General features: G+C 36.8%; 1 protein-coding gene across 1 annotated transcript; it reads left to right on the forward strand.

The window, feature by feature from the left end:
• The first annotated feature begins 1,155 nt into the window (after positions 1-1,155).
• LOC137235384 (putative nuclease HARBI1) lies at positions 1,156-14,965 on the forward strand. Its single transcript, XM_067758367.1, is given in 6 exon segments — positions 1,156-1,214; positions 1,399-1,576; positions 1,578-1,792; positions 1,843-1,990; positions 2,062-2,542; positions 14,868-14,965. Coding segments are annotated over 6 exon segments (1,179 nt in total).
• The last annotated feature ends 1,378 nt before the right edge of the window (positions 14,966-16,343 follow it).

Raw genomic sequence — 16,343 nt, forward strand, 5'->3', positions numbered from 1 at the left:
ATGGAAAATTTTTACATCTCATTTTTCCATTGAGTAAAATGTTATCGACTGACACACAGCCTTATCAGCGAAAATTCATCTGCTATGCAGATCCCGTTCGGAGTCCCGCCAATTTGTAGGTAAAATTGAAAAGAAGCACGACGCAAATTGGAAGAGAAACTCGATATAAATCTCCTCGGAGGTAAACGAGCCAGGTATTTATTTTTTTTAGCTATTCGGATGTCCTGTACTATATTTTCACTATATCAAAAATAAAATAAAATTTGTTTGGCACACCATAATATACATATATATATATATAGATATGCTACCAATGTGAATATGCAAGCATACTTATATGTATGATTCTAATATGTTTTTTTGAAATAAATTTATTTACCTAAAGTTTTTCACGCAAATACTAACCCTCAAAACATTATGCCTACTGTAGCTACCGTATACCATTCTTAAATGTAAATATCCGATTTAAAAAACTTCTCAACAGTAGCAGGTAGTTATGTATTATGCATGTACATACATACACAACAGGATTAAGTATGGATACAGCGTATTTCTATTATGATGACATCAAATGTAAAAATAGTAGATAGATACATTCACATGAAAAACAAAGTTTTCTTTTATTCTTTTTGAAATGAACAAAGTACAAGAAAGGGAACTACATCTTTATAAATATTTCCATTTATTAAAATATCAATTCACTTCATATACATACGTGCATACATACATATGCAATTCAAAACCAAATTCAGTAAATGAAAAATTACAAGTAGGTACAAGAAAATGAAAATAAACTTAAAAACATGAATTCAAAGCAAATATAAAATATTTAAAAGAGATTCATGCGACAATTTAGTAAAACTTGAATAGAACTTTTAGAAATTTACTTTTTCCAGTAAAATATTATTGAGCTTAATTATAAGTAAATAATTTATTGTGTTACTGCTTAATCTGGAGCGCTGCTTAGTGAGAATTGTAGATAACGCACTAATAGGTAAATTCTGTAAGCTGTCTCTAGTCACTAATAGAGACATTTCGTGGTCAAATTTAGTTTTGAGACAATCTGGTATTCAGCAAACTATCTCCCATCTCAAGTCTCAAACAAAGAGTCACTATTTTGTGAGGTGGTTTACAGTCGGTCACAAAAACCAAAACATGGAGGAAGAAACGTATATTTTGTATCTAATTTTACAAAAACGTAAAAATGAGGAAAGGTAATAGTGTTACAGCGTAAAAAACTTTGGTAATTAATAGTTTTTTATTGATAAACCATAGTTTACGAAAGTTTTGGTGAAACTAGTAACTTGTTTATGCTATTATTCATTGCCAAAACTTTTGTTTACAAAAACTATTAATTAAAAGCATTATTTATAAAAGTTCTGGTTGTTTGCGATGTAGAAATTTCCGCAGGCTTAAGCTGGCTAGTTTGCGGGACAGGGAAGACCCTTTTTTGCTGCAGGAAGAAACTTTCCAGAGGTTTTTGAGATTTCCCAAGACGCTGGGCTGGGAACTTATTCAAGAGTTAAAGCCGCATGACAACTATGTGCGGAACTCGAGAATTCCGTTTGAGATACGAGTAAGGAAAAAGCATTTATAAAACGCTTATTTCAGTGCTTTATTTCCTAGCCAATGGTTCATACCAAAGCTGCGTTGGAAACAGCCATTTTGTAGCTGTTGGCCAATCTTCCGTTTCCAGGAACATCAAAGATATTTGTAGGCTAGTGTTTGAGCATAAAAATGCTGAAATTAGTTTTCCAAACACGGCTGAGCATTACAACAGCATTAAAAGAGGGTAATTTGGGTTTAACATTTACAGGATTACCTTAATTCAAGCTTTTTTAGTTTTCATAGCAAATTTGGAATTAAAGGCGTAATAGGTGCTATTGACTGCACATATGTTGCCATAATTGCGCCATCGTCTTCGACTGTTGGTGTAGTGCCTCACGATTACATGAACAGGAAGGGTTACTACAGCGTGAACGTTGAAGCTGTAAGTATACAAAATGCATGCTTCCAAAAAAACACGTTGAAGTATTTACAATTAAATAACGTTATTCATAGATTTGCGATGATGAGCTTATTTTCCGCCAACCTAACGCGCGATTTCCTGGCTCATGCCACGACGCCGGTATATGGACGACATCGCCAGTACGTATTAAGCTCATAAGGGAGCATGTTTCGGGGTCCTTCACATGGCTCTTGGGGGACTCAGGCTACCCATTGGAACCGTGGCTGCTTACTCCAATAGGAACCCCTTCGTCAGACAATGAAGAACGGTATAACAAGGTACACGTCAAGGCAAGAAACCTAATAGAGCGAGCCTATGGGGTACTAAAGTCACGCTTTAGGTGCTTGTCCAAAGAGCGCGTTCTCAGGTACACCCACAGAAATGCCGCTTTTATTATTTATACGTGTGGTATATTGCACAACGTTCTAATAAAACGTGGCATTACTCTGTCAGAGGATGTAATGGCAGAAAGCACAGCTCCTGGTGATGCAGGCACGGCCACTTCATTTGCATCGACGGAGTATTACGCCGAAGGTAGAAGGGCACGTCAGAGCTGCCTAAACGCTCTGGGGATGTAAGCCGTAGCCACTACCCAGTGGGAAAGTGGGTAATGTATTACCTTTTTCATCAATAACAAGTAAGGAAGGTTAAGTTCGGGTGTAACCGAACATTACATACTCAGTTGAGAGCTATGGTGACAACATAAGGGAAAATAACCATGTAGGAAAATGAACCGAGGGAAACCCTGGAATGTGTTGGTATGACATGTGTATCAAATGAAAGGCATTAAAGAGTATTTTATGAGGGAGTGCGCCATAGTTCTATAGGTGGACGCCATTTAGGGATATAGCCATAAAGGTGGATCAGGGTTGACTCTAGAATGCGTTTGTACGATATGGGTATCAAATGAAAGGTATCAATGAGTATTTTAAAAGGGCGTGGACCTAAGTTCTATAGATGGACGCCTTTTCGAGATATCGCCGTAAAGATGGACCAGGGGTGACTCTAGAATGCGTTTGTACAATATGGGCATCAAACGAAAGGTGTTAATGAGTATTTTAAAAGGGAGTGGGCCTTAGTTCTATAGGTGGACGCCGTTTCGAGATATCGTCATAAAGGTGGACCAGGGGTGACCCTAGAATTTGTTTGTACAATATGGGCATCAAACGAAAGGTGTTAATGAGTATTTTAAAAGGGAGTAATCCTTAGTTCCATAGGTGGACGCCGTTTCGAGATATCGCCATAAAGGTGGACCAGGGGTGACCCTAGAATTTGTTTGTACAATATGGGCATCAAACGAATGGTGTTAATGAGTATTTTAAAAGGGAGTGGGCCTTAGTTCTATAGGTGGATGCCGTTTCGAAATATCGCCATAAAAGTGGATCAGGGGTGACTCTAGAATGTGTTTGTACGATATGGATATCTAATTAAAGGTATTAATGAGGATTTTAAAAGGGAGTGGTGGTTGTTGTATAGGTGGTCGCATTTTCGAGATATCGCCATAAAGGTGGACCAGGGGTGACCCTAGAATTTGTTTGTACAATATGGACATCAAAAGAAAGGTGATAATGAGTATTTTAAAAGGGAGTATTCCTTAGTTCCATAGGTGGACGCCGTTTCGAGATATCGCCATAAAGGTGGAGCAGGGGTGACCCTAGAATTTGTTTGTACAATATGGGTATCAAAAGAAAGGTGTTAATGAGTATTTTAAAAGGGTGTGGGGCTTAGTTCTATAGGTGGACGCCTTTTCGAGATATCGCCATAAAGGTGGACCAGGGGTGACTCTAGAATGAGTTTGTACGATATGGGTATCAAATTAAAGGTATTAATGAGAGTTTTAAAAGGGAGTGGTGGTAGTTGTATATGTGAAGGCGTTTTCCAGATATCGACCAAAATGTGGACTAGGGTGACCCAGAACATTATCGGTTGGATACCGCTAATTTATTTATATATGTAATACCTGGCAAGATTTTAAGGGTGTTTTATTTCGCCCTGCAGAACTTTTTCATTTTCTTCTACTTAATATGGTAGGTGTCACAACCATTTTATAAAGTTTTTTCTAAAGTTATATTTCGCGTCAATAAAACAATCCAATTACCTTACCATGTTTCATCCTTTTTTCGTATTTGGTATAGAATTATGGAATTTTTTTCATTTTTCGCAATTTTCGATATCGAAAAAGTGGGCGTGGTCATAGTCGGATTTCGTTCATTTTTCATACCAAGGTAAAGTGGGTTCAGATAAATACGTGAACTGAGTTTAGTAAAGATATATCGATTTTTGCTCAAGTTATCGTGTTAACGGCCATGCGGAAGGACAGACGGACGACTGTGTATAAAAACTGGGCGTGGCATCAACCGATTTCGCCCATTTTCACAGAAAACATTTAACGCCATAAAATCTATGCCCCTACCAAATTTCAAAAGGATTGGTTAATTTTTGTTCGATTTATGGCATTAAAAGTATCCTAGACAAATTAAATGAAAAAGGGCGGAGCCACGCCCATTTTTAAATTTTCTTTTATTTTTGTATTTTGTTGCACCATATCATTACTGGAGTTGAATTTTGACATAATTTACTTATATACTGTAAAGATATTAAATTTTTTGTTAAAATTTTACTTTAAACAAAAATTTTTTTTAAAAGTGGGCGTGGTCCTTCTCCGATTTTGCTAATTTTTATTAAGCGTACATACAGTAATAAGAGTAACGTTCCTGCCAAACTTCATCATGATATCTTCAACGACTGCCAAATTACAGAATGAAAAAATTTTAAATTACCTTCTTTAAAAAGTGGGCGGTGCCACGCCCATTGTCCAAAATTTTACTAATTTTATATTTTGCGTCATAATTTCAACTAATCTACCCAGTTTCGTCGCTTTATCGGTCTTTTGTAATGAATTATCGCACTTTTTCGGTTTTTCGAAATTTTCGATATCGAAAAAGTGGGCGTGGTTATAGTCCGATATCGTTCATTTTAAATAGCGATCTGAGATGAGTGCTCAGTAACCTACGTACCAAATTTCATCAAGATACCTCAAAATTTACTCAAGTTATCGTGTTAACGGACGGACGGACGGACGGACATGGCTCAATCAAATTTTTTTTCGATCCTGATTATTTTGATATATGGAAGTCTATATCTATCTCGATTCCTTTATATATGTACAACCAACCGTTATCCAATCAAACTTAATATACTCTGTGAGCTCTGCTCAACTGAGTATAAAAAGAAGCATGAAGCAGTATTCAATGAAAACATCTTTGAAAAAGCAAGCGAATGTATAAAATGTAATGTATGCTGTAAGGTTTATGTCATATGCATTACTTTCGTATGACATCGATGTAGAAAGTTCATGCATGTTTTCGTTCACAAAGTAATTTTTGGCAATGTAAGCTATGAACGAAAACAGGCATGAATTTTTCTACAGCGATGTCATACGAAAGTAATGCATATGACATAAATTTTATATTTGCGTCATAAGTTCAACTAATCTACCCAGTTTCGTCGCTTTATCGGTGTTTTGTAATGAATTATCGCACTTTTTCGGTTTTTCGAAATTTTCGATATCGAAAAAGTGGGCGTGGTTATAGTCCGATATCGTTCATTTTAAATAGCGATCTGAGATGAGTGCTCAGTAACCTACATACCAAATTTCATCAAGATACCTCAAAATTTACTCAAGTTATCGTGTTAACGGACGGACGGACGGACGGACGGACGGACATGGCTCAATCAAATTTTTTTTCGATCCTGATTATTTTGATATATGGAAGTCTATATCTATCTCGATTCCTTTATATATGTACAACCAACCGTTATCCAATCAAACTTAATATACTCTGTGAGCTCTGCTCAACTGAGTATAAAAAGAAGCATGAAGCAGTATTCAATGAAAACATCTTTGAAAAAGCAAGCGAATGTATAAAATGTAATGTATGCTGTAAGGTTTATGTCATATGCATTACTTTCGTATGACATCGCTGTAGAAAGTTCATGCATGTTTTCGTTCACAAAGTAATTTTTGGCAATGTAAGCTATGAACGAAAACAGGCATGAATTTTTCTACAGCGATGTCATACGAAAGTAATGCATATGACATAAACCTTACAGCATACATTACATTTTATACATTCGCTTGCTTTTTCAAAGATATTTTCATTGATTACTGCTTCATGCTTCTTTTCATTGATGAAAAAGGTAATGCATTACTCAGTTTCCCACTGGGTGGCTTATAAGAATACATTTAAAAAAAAGTTAGACGTAACAAATTTGGTATAGCTTACAAATTTGTATATTTTCAATGAAATAGAAAAATAAAATGAAATGCTTTTGAAAACAGCTTTATTATTCATAGCTTTAAGGTTAAACATTTCAATTCCATTTTTGATAAATATTATATTATATAATAAATAAAAATTATATTATTAAACACAGTCACTTATTGTTTTAATTGTCTTATTGCTTATTCAGGTTCCGAAGATGGTCTCACACTGTAGCCGAAATATTGACCGAATAAAATTAGAATATAAAATTTAACTAAGTTTTTGTTTCAAAATATTGGCCTACAACTCAACAGGTTATTTCAATTCAATAGTAATATCTTAACTACATAAAGAAAAAAAATGGCTTCAAGCCTTTAAATATTTCATTTTGATAAAGGAAACATCGGATTTATCTACTATTATTTTTAGCTTAGATGTATGTAATACTTCTTTTATATTGCTAAAAAGCACATAGTATATCAAAGTACAGAAATAGAAAAACAATACAATAACAAATTCACAACCGGTATATAAAATGACAGTTTTTAAAAAATCCTTGATGAAAAAAAAATTGCTTACATATGATATCAAAAATACCTAAATGAATATAAAAATATTCAGGGAATTCATTTCAACTTATAAAAGCCACTTCATAGAAGTTTACACACTTTATACTGTTTATAAGCTTTACAAGGTTGTTCTACGCTTATATGAATCCGCTGATTTAAAAAACTGACAGTCGCTTACAATATTCAATGTATATGTATTGTCATGTTGTAATTTTGCTTATACTTCCGTTGCAATTTTCATTTTTGTCTAAATTAATTGCAAGTTAATAGCCGTATAAATCTACGCTCGATATTTTTTTCAATTTAAAAAACATTTTGAACGTAAATTTACACGGCTATTAACTTGAAATTAATTAAGACACAAATGAAAATTGAAACGGAAGTATAGGCAAAATTAAAAAAATACGAGTGACCTTATAATTATGTAACGGCGTATAGAAATATTACGTATATTAAAAACAGAAATGGCTTCAAGCTTTACGATCATTAAAAAAAAATAATAATAATAATTAGAGGTACTGAGCAGTCTTATATTTAATATACATGTGCAAGGGTGCTCATGTGATGATATACAAAATTTAAAACTATTTTATTCGTAACATACAGCATATCACGAAAATCTAATTCGCTTGAATATTTCGCTTTTTTTTTATGAAAATATACGTAAAAATAAATTATAAATACAAAAAATTAAATAATAAATAAATAAAAAAGTTAAGCTTCAGGTAATTTGGTTAGCGGCGTAAGAATAGTATTTTATTGTACTAGAATTCAATGAGCTACAAATCTACTTTTATTGTATTTTCAGGTACATTTTCATAAAAAATTTTGCGAAATTATTTAAAAAGAAGTAATTTTTGGTAATTTAACAAAAGTAATTACCGAAAATAAATATTGGACCACCTTATTTTTGCAATCTTCACTAATTTCTTCTTCAGTAAAATTATTTTAAATAATTTTGTTAAAAACTGTGTATTAAGATGCAATACAAAAACTATAAACTTTGTTTTAAAATTGTTTGCCAAACTTTTTTCTCAGAATTTTCATTTCACTTCATCCCTAGTTGTTGATTTGGGATCGCGTAAGGGACAATACTGCATTGGCCATGTTGTTCATAGCAGCGCAAAACTCTGTCATGCAGTTCAGTGACTCTTGCCGAAATAGTTGTTCCGTTGAATACTTTCCATCATCTTAGAAAACATCTCTTCAGAAGTTGACGATGATTTGTTGCGGCGACGTGAAGTGGTCGGAGTCCCAACAATGGCGTCATGTACCTCACCCGGTGGACTAAAAGGGTGACATGATGGGGACGGGGTCTCAATAATGGGTTCATCGAACTCAACCGGTGGACTGAGAGGGTCGCATGTAATTACAATTTCAGTCTAAAAAAAATCAAGGAAGAATGTTAGTTTTTTATTCATATACATTTTATGGGAGTAAAGTCATACCTCTGCACCAATAGTTGGTACGCCTGGTTCCCCAAGTACTACCGCCACACCGATGGCATTTAATGCCCTTTGCTCACTCTCAGAAACATCTTCTTCTACCAACGGTCCTCGTCCCGTTACCAATCGATTGGCTTTGTTTTTCCTCGCCCTGGATCGCACCTGGTTTTTCCAATGGTTAAAAGACTGAAATAAAAATGATTTGAATAGGACTAATTTTACTGTATATTTTAAGGGGTTTTTATATTTTTCAAGTTCTAAGCCTTCAATCGGCTGCATGTTAAAGTGCAGGAAGATTACATCACAATGGGGATTGTACGAGGCCACGAAATCAGGGGGCAGGGGTACGCCGCAGGGAGGGGAGCTATCACCTCTGCTACCCTAGCGGGTTAGGATCTGTATCCGGCAAAGGACCATCACATCGATAACACTCCCCAAAGCCTTCGGGGAGCAACCTTATCGCTACAACAACAACAACAACATCACCTCTGCTATGGACGCTGGTCATCAACCAAATGCTCAGGCGATTCGATGAGGGACCCGTAAAACTTACGGCTTACGCAGATGACGTTGCAATTGTCATAAGTGGAAAGTGCCTTCCAACGATTAGTTCTTTGATGGATCGGGTGCTTCAGGATACAGTTATACCTGGGCATCTAATGTCGGGTTGAAAGTCAATGCGGAGAAGACGGATATGGTCTTGTTTACAAAGAGGTACAAGGTCCCAAATTGGACCAGTCCTAAGTTAGGAGGGGTGACCTTACAGGAGAAACCTTGCCCAAAATATCTAGGAATCATCCTAGACAGTAATCACTCATGGAAGCTCAACGTGGAGGAGAGGGTCAAGAAGGCCTCAACGGCACTCTATGCATGTAAAAGAATGCTGGGTTATACGTGGTTTTTACAGCGATTGTAAGCCCTATTCTATGCTATGGAGTTCTTGTTTGGCGGAAAATCACACAAAAACAACACACCTCAAAAAATTAGAGGGGTATGCATACTATCGATGCTTAGCATTACGGGATCCCTCGCTTCCCAAGGCAGTCGGTTCTATGTACCGGAGCGACTCGGGATTTTTCCCGGCCAAGGACTGTCATTTCAGTGTGACCCCATTTAATTTGTTTCGTCCCTCGCACAAATTGTCATCCTCCCAGCAGCTCCTTGTAGCAGCACTGCTCCATATTCTCTTACATTGAATCCAATCCGGGTCCGTCTCCTGACCCCGGTCCTGAGAAATATGGCCATAGTAGTATAGCGTCATCAATCACAAGACGAACAGACTATCTGATTCCCTATCTGCGCTTCGAGGGCGGTTGGTGCAAGGGTGCTCAAATGGCGGACGAGGCGATACATGTGTACACAGATGGTTCCAAAGTAGTGGAAGGAGTAGGGTCTGGGGTATACTGTGCTGATCCGCAAATAAACAGATCCTACAGGTTGCCGGATTACTGTAGCATTTTCCAAGCGGAAATAGTAGCCGTAACGAAAGCAGTACAAACACTGGAAGAGAATAGCTTAAGCTGCAACCGTGTTAACAGTCAAGCAGCAATTAAGGCAATAATCTCGCATATCACAGCATCTAAATGCGTGTTATAGTGTAAGCAGTCCCTGGAGAGAATCGGGACAGGGAGAAGTATACATCTACATATATTGGGTAAAAGGGGATATGGGAATAGATGGGAATGAAAAACCGGATGAATTAGCTAAAAAGGGCGCATCCATTGAAGCTTGCTCCGCAGACGTCCCAATTAGACTGGGCGAAATTAAGCGAAGGATTTCCGTAATATGCATAGCACAACAACAGCATTAAATGTCATAGCCTCAGTATTTCTATGCATGTGGGTCTACAGTACACGCATGAGTTACAGGAAAGTCTCCGGTAATTATATACGACAGAACTTAAGTGTTAAAACACGTCGGAAAAGGTATCAAAATATGCGTTTGCCCTCGATGTTAATAGTCCCAAAGTGAAGATTCGTTTGTTTATTTTTGTCTAGAGATATTTGCAATGGAAGTTGACAATTTTCTGTCAATTCCAATTTTGTGTCAATTTCTTATTGGTGTCATCACACATAAGGGTCTTTCGCATCAATTTTTTTTGCCAATAACTTTCACTAAAAGAAACAAGTAAGGAAGGTTAAGTTCGGGTGTAACCGAACATTACATACTCAGTTGAGAGCTACGGTGACAACATAAGGGAAAATAACCATGTAGGAAAATGAAACGAGAGAAACCCTGGAATGTGTATCAAATGAAAGGCATTAAAGAGTATTTTATGAGGGAGTGGGCCATAGTTCTATAGGTGGACGCCATTTAGGGATATAGCCATAAAGGTGGATCAGGGTTGACTCTAGAATGCGTTTCTACGATATGGGTATCAAATGAAAGGTGTTAATGAGTATTTTAAAAGGGAGTAATCCTTAGTTCCATAGGTGGACGCCGTTTCGAGATATCGCCACAAAGGTGGACCAGGGGTGACCCTAGAATTTGTTTGTACAATATGGGTATCAAACGAATGGTGTTAATGAGTATTTTAAAAGGGAGTGGGCCTTAGTTCTATAGGTGGATGCCGTTTCGAAATATCGCCATAAAGGTGGACCAAGCGTGATTCTAGAATGTGTTTGTACGATATGGGTATCAAATTAAAGGTATTAATGAGGGTTTTAAAAGGGAGTGGTGGTTGTTGTATAGGTGGTCGCCTTTTCGAGATATCGCCATAACGGTGGACCAGGGGTGACTCTAGAATGCGTTTGTACGATATGGGTATCAAACGAAAGGTGTTAATGAGTATTTAAAAGGGAGTAATTCTTACTTCCATAGGTGGACGCCGTTTCGAGATATCGCCATAAAGGTGGACCAGGGGTGACCCTAGAATTTGTTTGTACAATATGGGTATCAAACGAAAGGTGTTAATGAGTATTTTAAAAGGGAGTGGGCCTTAGTTCTATAGGTGGACGCCGTTGCGAGATATCGCCATAAAGGTGGGCCAGGGGTGACTCTAGAATTCGTTCGTGCAATATGGGTATCAAACGAAAGGAGTTAATGAGTATTTTAAAACGGAGTGGCCCTTAGTTCTATAGGTGGACGCCTTTTCGAGGTATCACAATAAAGGTTGACCTGGGGTGACTCTAGACTTTGTTTGTACGACATGGGTATCAAATTAAAAGTATTAATGAGGGTTTTAAAAGGGAGTGGTGGTTGTTGTATAGGTGGTCGCGTTTTCGAGATATCGCCATAAAGGTGGACCAGGGGTGACCCTAGAATTTGTTTGTACAATATGATTATCAAAAGAAAGGTGTTAATGAGTATTTTAAAAGGGAGTAATCCTTAGTTCCATAGGTGGAGGCCTTTCGAGATATCGCCATAAAGGTGGAGCAGGGGTGACCCTAGAAGTTGTTTGTACAATATGGGTATCAAAAGAAACGTGTTAATGAGTATTTTAAAAGGCAGTAATCCTTAGTTCCATAGGTGGACGCCGTTTCGAGATATCGCCATAAAGGTGGGTATGCAATATGGGTATCAAACAAAAGGAGTTAATAAGAATTTTAAAAGGGAGTGGAACTTAGTTCTATAGGTGGACGCCTTTTCGAGGTATCGCAATAAAGGTGGATCAGGGGTGACTCTAGACTTTGTTTGTACGATATGGGTATCAAATGAAAGGTGTTAATGAGTATTTTTAAAACGGAGTGGACCTTCGTTCTATAGGTGTTCGCCTTTTCGAGATATCGCCATAAAGGTGGACCAGGGGTGACTCTAGAATGAGTTTGTACGATATTGGTATCAAATTAAAGGTATTAGTGAGAGTTTTAAAAAGGAGTGGTGTGAAGGCGTTTTCAAGATATCGACCAAAATGTGGGCCAGGGTGACCCAGAACATCATCTGTTGGATACCGCTAATTTATTTATATATGTAATACCTGCCAAGATTTTAAGGGTTTTTTATTTCGCCCTGCAGAACTTTTTCATTTTCTTCTACTTAATATGGTAGGTGTCACACCATTTTATAAAGTTTTTGCTAAAGCTATATTTGGGGTCAATAAAACAATCCAACTACCTTACCATGTTTCATCCCTTTTTTCGTATTTGGTATAGAATTATGGCATTTTTTCATTTTTCGTAATTTTCGATATCGAAAAAGTGGGCGTGGTCATAGTCGGATTTCGTTAATTTTTCATACCAAGATAAAGTGAGTTCAAGTAAGCACGTGAACTAAGTTCAGTAAAGATATGTCGATTTTTGCTCAAGTTATCGTGTTAAAGGCCATGCGGTAGGACAGACGGACGACTGTGTATAAAAACTGGGCGTGACATCAACCGATTTCGCCCATTTTCACAGAAAACAGTTAACGTCATAAAATCTATGCCCCTACCAAATTTCGAAAGGATTGCTTAATTTTTGTTCGACTTATGGCGTTAAAAGTATCCTAGACAAATTAAATGAAAAAGGGCGGAGCCACGCCCATTTTAAAATTTTCTGTTATTTTTGTATTTTGTTGCACCATATCATTATTGGAGTTGAATGTTGACATAATTTACTTATATACTGTAAAGTTATTAAATTTTTTGTTAAAATTTTACTTTAAAAAAAATTTTTTTTTTAAAAGTGGGCGTGGTCCTTCTCCGATTTTGCTAATTTTTATTAAGCGTATATATAGTAATAGGAGTAACGTTTCTGCCAAATTTCATCATGATATCTTCAACGATTGCCAAATTACAGCTTGTAAAATTTTAAATTACCTTCTTTTAAAAGTGGGCGGTGCCGCGCCCATTGTCCAAAATTTTACTAATTTTCTATTCTGCGTCATAAGTTCAACTCACCTACCAAGTTTCGTCGCTTTAGCTGTCTTTTGTAATGAATTATCGCACTTTTTCGGTTTTTCGAAACCGAGTGCTCAGGAGATGAGTGCTCAGGAACCTACATACCAAATTTCATCAAGATACCTCAAAATTTACTCAAGTTATCATGTTAACGGACAGACGGACGGACGGACGGACGGACATGGCTCAATCGAATTTTTTTTTGATGCTGATGATTTTGATATATGGAAGTCTATATCTATCTCGATTCTTTTATATATGTACAACCAACCGTTATCCAATCAAACTTAATATACTCTGTGAGCTCTGCTCAACTGAGTATAAAAATGGTAATAGTGCAGTTTACGGTACCCACCGAAATTTGGGCCAAAAATTTTCGAGTGAGGTATCAGAAGACGCGTATTCACGTCTAGATCAAGAATCCGAAAGCGGAAGTTAACTTTTTTTACCCGTTCAAAAGATATTAACGAAAAACCGAAAAAAGATCCCGGGTCCCTCCGAAACTGGGGGTGGGATCCATAGTATTTTTGCGCAGAACACCTTTCTGCGTTGGCGCCCTTCGGCCGCGCTTATAAAAAATAACCCTGGGCTACGCCATGCCAAGTCCGGGTGTGTGGTATAACTGTGGCTAACGCCGCGGTGATGCACAATTTTTTTTGTGGGTATAAAGACAACAACAACCACATTAAAATCGTCAACTTCAACTGCAAATATCTCCGGACAGAGATAAAATTTATTTTATTTCTTGTTCTCGAGATTAATACGCGTCTTTTGATACCTCACTCGAAAATCTTGGCCCAACTTTATGGTGGGTACCGTAAACTGCACTACTACCGAAAAAAATACTTCCGCTTATTGATTAATGATATCGAGGTCAAAACGCGTCTTTTGATACCCCTCTCAACATTTCCGGCCGTGCTTTAGCAGTTGCAAGCTGTATTATAAAATTAGCTACACGACATTCATATGTTCATTTTATTTTTCACTATTTCATAATTATATAGCAATTTACCACTTTCCATTTCGCCGGAATTCACGTCGGTCCTCTGCCAATTCCGCCCAAGCTCCTCCATTCTCTTAGGATTCGTGGGGTCGTTTTTGTTTTGCCTTATACGGGGGTGGCTTTGGACAAAGGACAAATAGCAGTTGTTTACGCGGCGTAGGCTGCCACCCGTCCCCTCTCCTCCTTGTAAATACGTATATCTCTAAATTTATTTACAACCCATAGTTTGTATTGTATTCGATCTATTGAATTGTAATTTATATTGAAATATCCCTAGAATCAATGCATGGTATCTACCCTTGAATTCCCTAGTGGGAATCCTAATGGACGTGCGGCAGCCTTCACCGCGAAAATTCACCAAATTTAATTCGCCGCAAACGCAGGATGGCGATATGGCATGATCGCCAATCTGTCAAAAAACCACCACCGTTTTGGCAACATACATATTTTTTCATTATATATCCAAATCTTGAAAAGTTGCTGGTGATTTTTTTCTCTTTTGAGCTCTACAAAGAAGCTATTCAAATAAATAATACAAAACTTTACAATACCCTATGTCTAAATTCCAACCAATGTGAAATCCATTTTGACTTAGCTGTCCTTTTATAGTCTGTGTTTGCAGTGGATTTTTGAAGTTTATAGCTTTGCTTAAATCTTAGTATGAAATCAAATTGATTATATTCAGCTGGATACAAATAAGTGAAACATTGCAGATATAAATGTGTGAATTCAACTTAATATTGAAATTATCCGAATTAAAGATAAATATTTGATTAATGTAAAAGGATCGTATTTTATTGAGTGGATTAATACTGCATTTCGTGTGCAGAATAAGGCAAAAGGTGGTGAAAAACGTTAAGGTTTCAGGAAAAACCAACTCGTTCAGCAAAGCAGAGTAAAGCGCAGCATAATCCTGCAGCAAATACCTACAATTTCCTGTAAATTTTTGATGTGTTTGAGAATTTTTAACAAAGTCCGTGGTAATATTCCTAATTGGAAAGATATACAATTGTTCGCTTTGGCATACTTTCCGACGTATTGTGCGGAAGCAACCTGTGGAGATTGGCCGTTGGACGTCAGTATTATTTCACACAAAACGCAAGGAGAGGTCTAGGAGGAGTCAGTTGCCGCCAACATCGCCCTAATCCTCATCAGCAACATCATCAACACCAACATCACTATTGGCAAAACCACTGGACTGCAGGTGAGTGCTGTATTATCCTTCCCTTTAACTAGCAGTCTATTTGTTCCTTACTTGTTCGATACTGTTTATCCATAACTGTAAAAGAATATATATTATTTATTTGCATGAAAATTAACTAAATGTAAACGTTTTGCATTTGTTTACATTACTTACCATTTCCAGCCGTTTTTTGCAGCACATAAAATTATAATGATACAATGCGAATAGTTATGCAAACCGGCTGTTATCGATTACTCATTTTCTGGCCCCATGGTATTCGTTCAATTCATCGATTCGGGCTAAACGTTTTTTAAACACACATTTCAATCGTGTGTGTGTACATGCTTATTACAAATCATATTCTTCAAGTTTTAAATAAATAATTTTGTTTATTACATGGGTTTGAAACCCTATTTTCATATGAAATCGATAAAAAATTATTTTGTTGTCATCTTCAATGTAAGATGCAAACAGCTGACTGTCTCAGTGTGTTCTCACCACATATAATTGGTGAATTTCTTGTGATTTGGCCTTATAGAATACCAATATGATACCAAATGACAAACATTGTCTCTAAAGAAAAATCTCAAATTTAGTGACTTGAGATGAGACTGAATTACAGAATCCAGCCATAAATCCTCTCTCAACGGAAACTTGACTTGACGGAACAGCTAAAATGACTTCAGCCAGCTTATACAAATCCTTTTCTTTTGTGGACAGATTTTTCCAATAATCAAGTATATCAGCGGCAAAAGGCTTGCTTTCGCCGTATACTAAATTATCGAGCTTCTGGCGGATACTAGCATTGCTATCAGTTGTCAATGTACACCTGGTCATGATTTTGAACTCCTCTTCTAAAATACTGTAGGGATCATTAAGCAAACCTAGCGCAGTATCTTCTGATTCATTTCTTTCGTTAGGCGAATTGCATTCTCCATTCAGGGAATTAAGGCGTGCGTTTGTTCGTAATATATGCACCTGAGGAAATGACAATTTTTCAAACAAAAGCACATAATTAGATTTTTTACTCATGCCACTGCACTTTTCTTCTGCT

Source organism: Eurosta solidaginis, chromosome X (genome assembly GCF_040869045.1).
Source record: "Eurosta solidaginis isolate ZX-2024a chromosome X, ASM4086904v1, whole genome shotgun sequence".
NCBI lineage: Eukaryota > Metazoa > Arthropoda > Insecta > Diptera > Tephritidae > Eurosta > Eurosta solidaginis.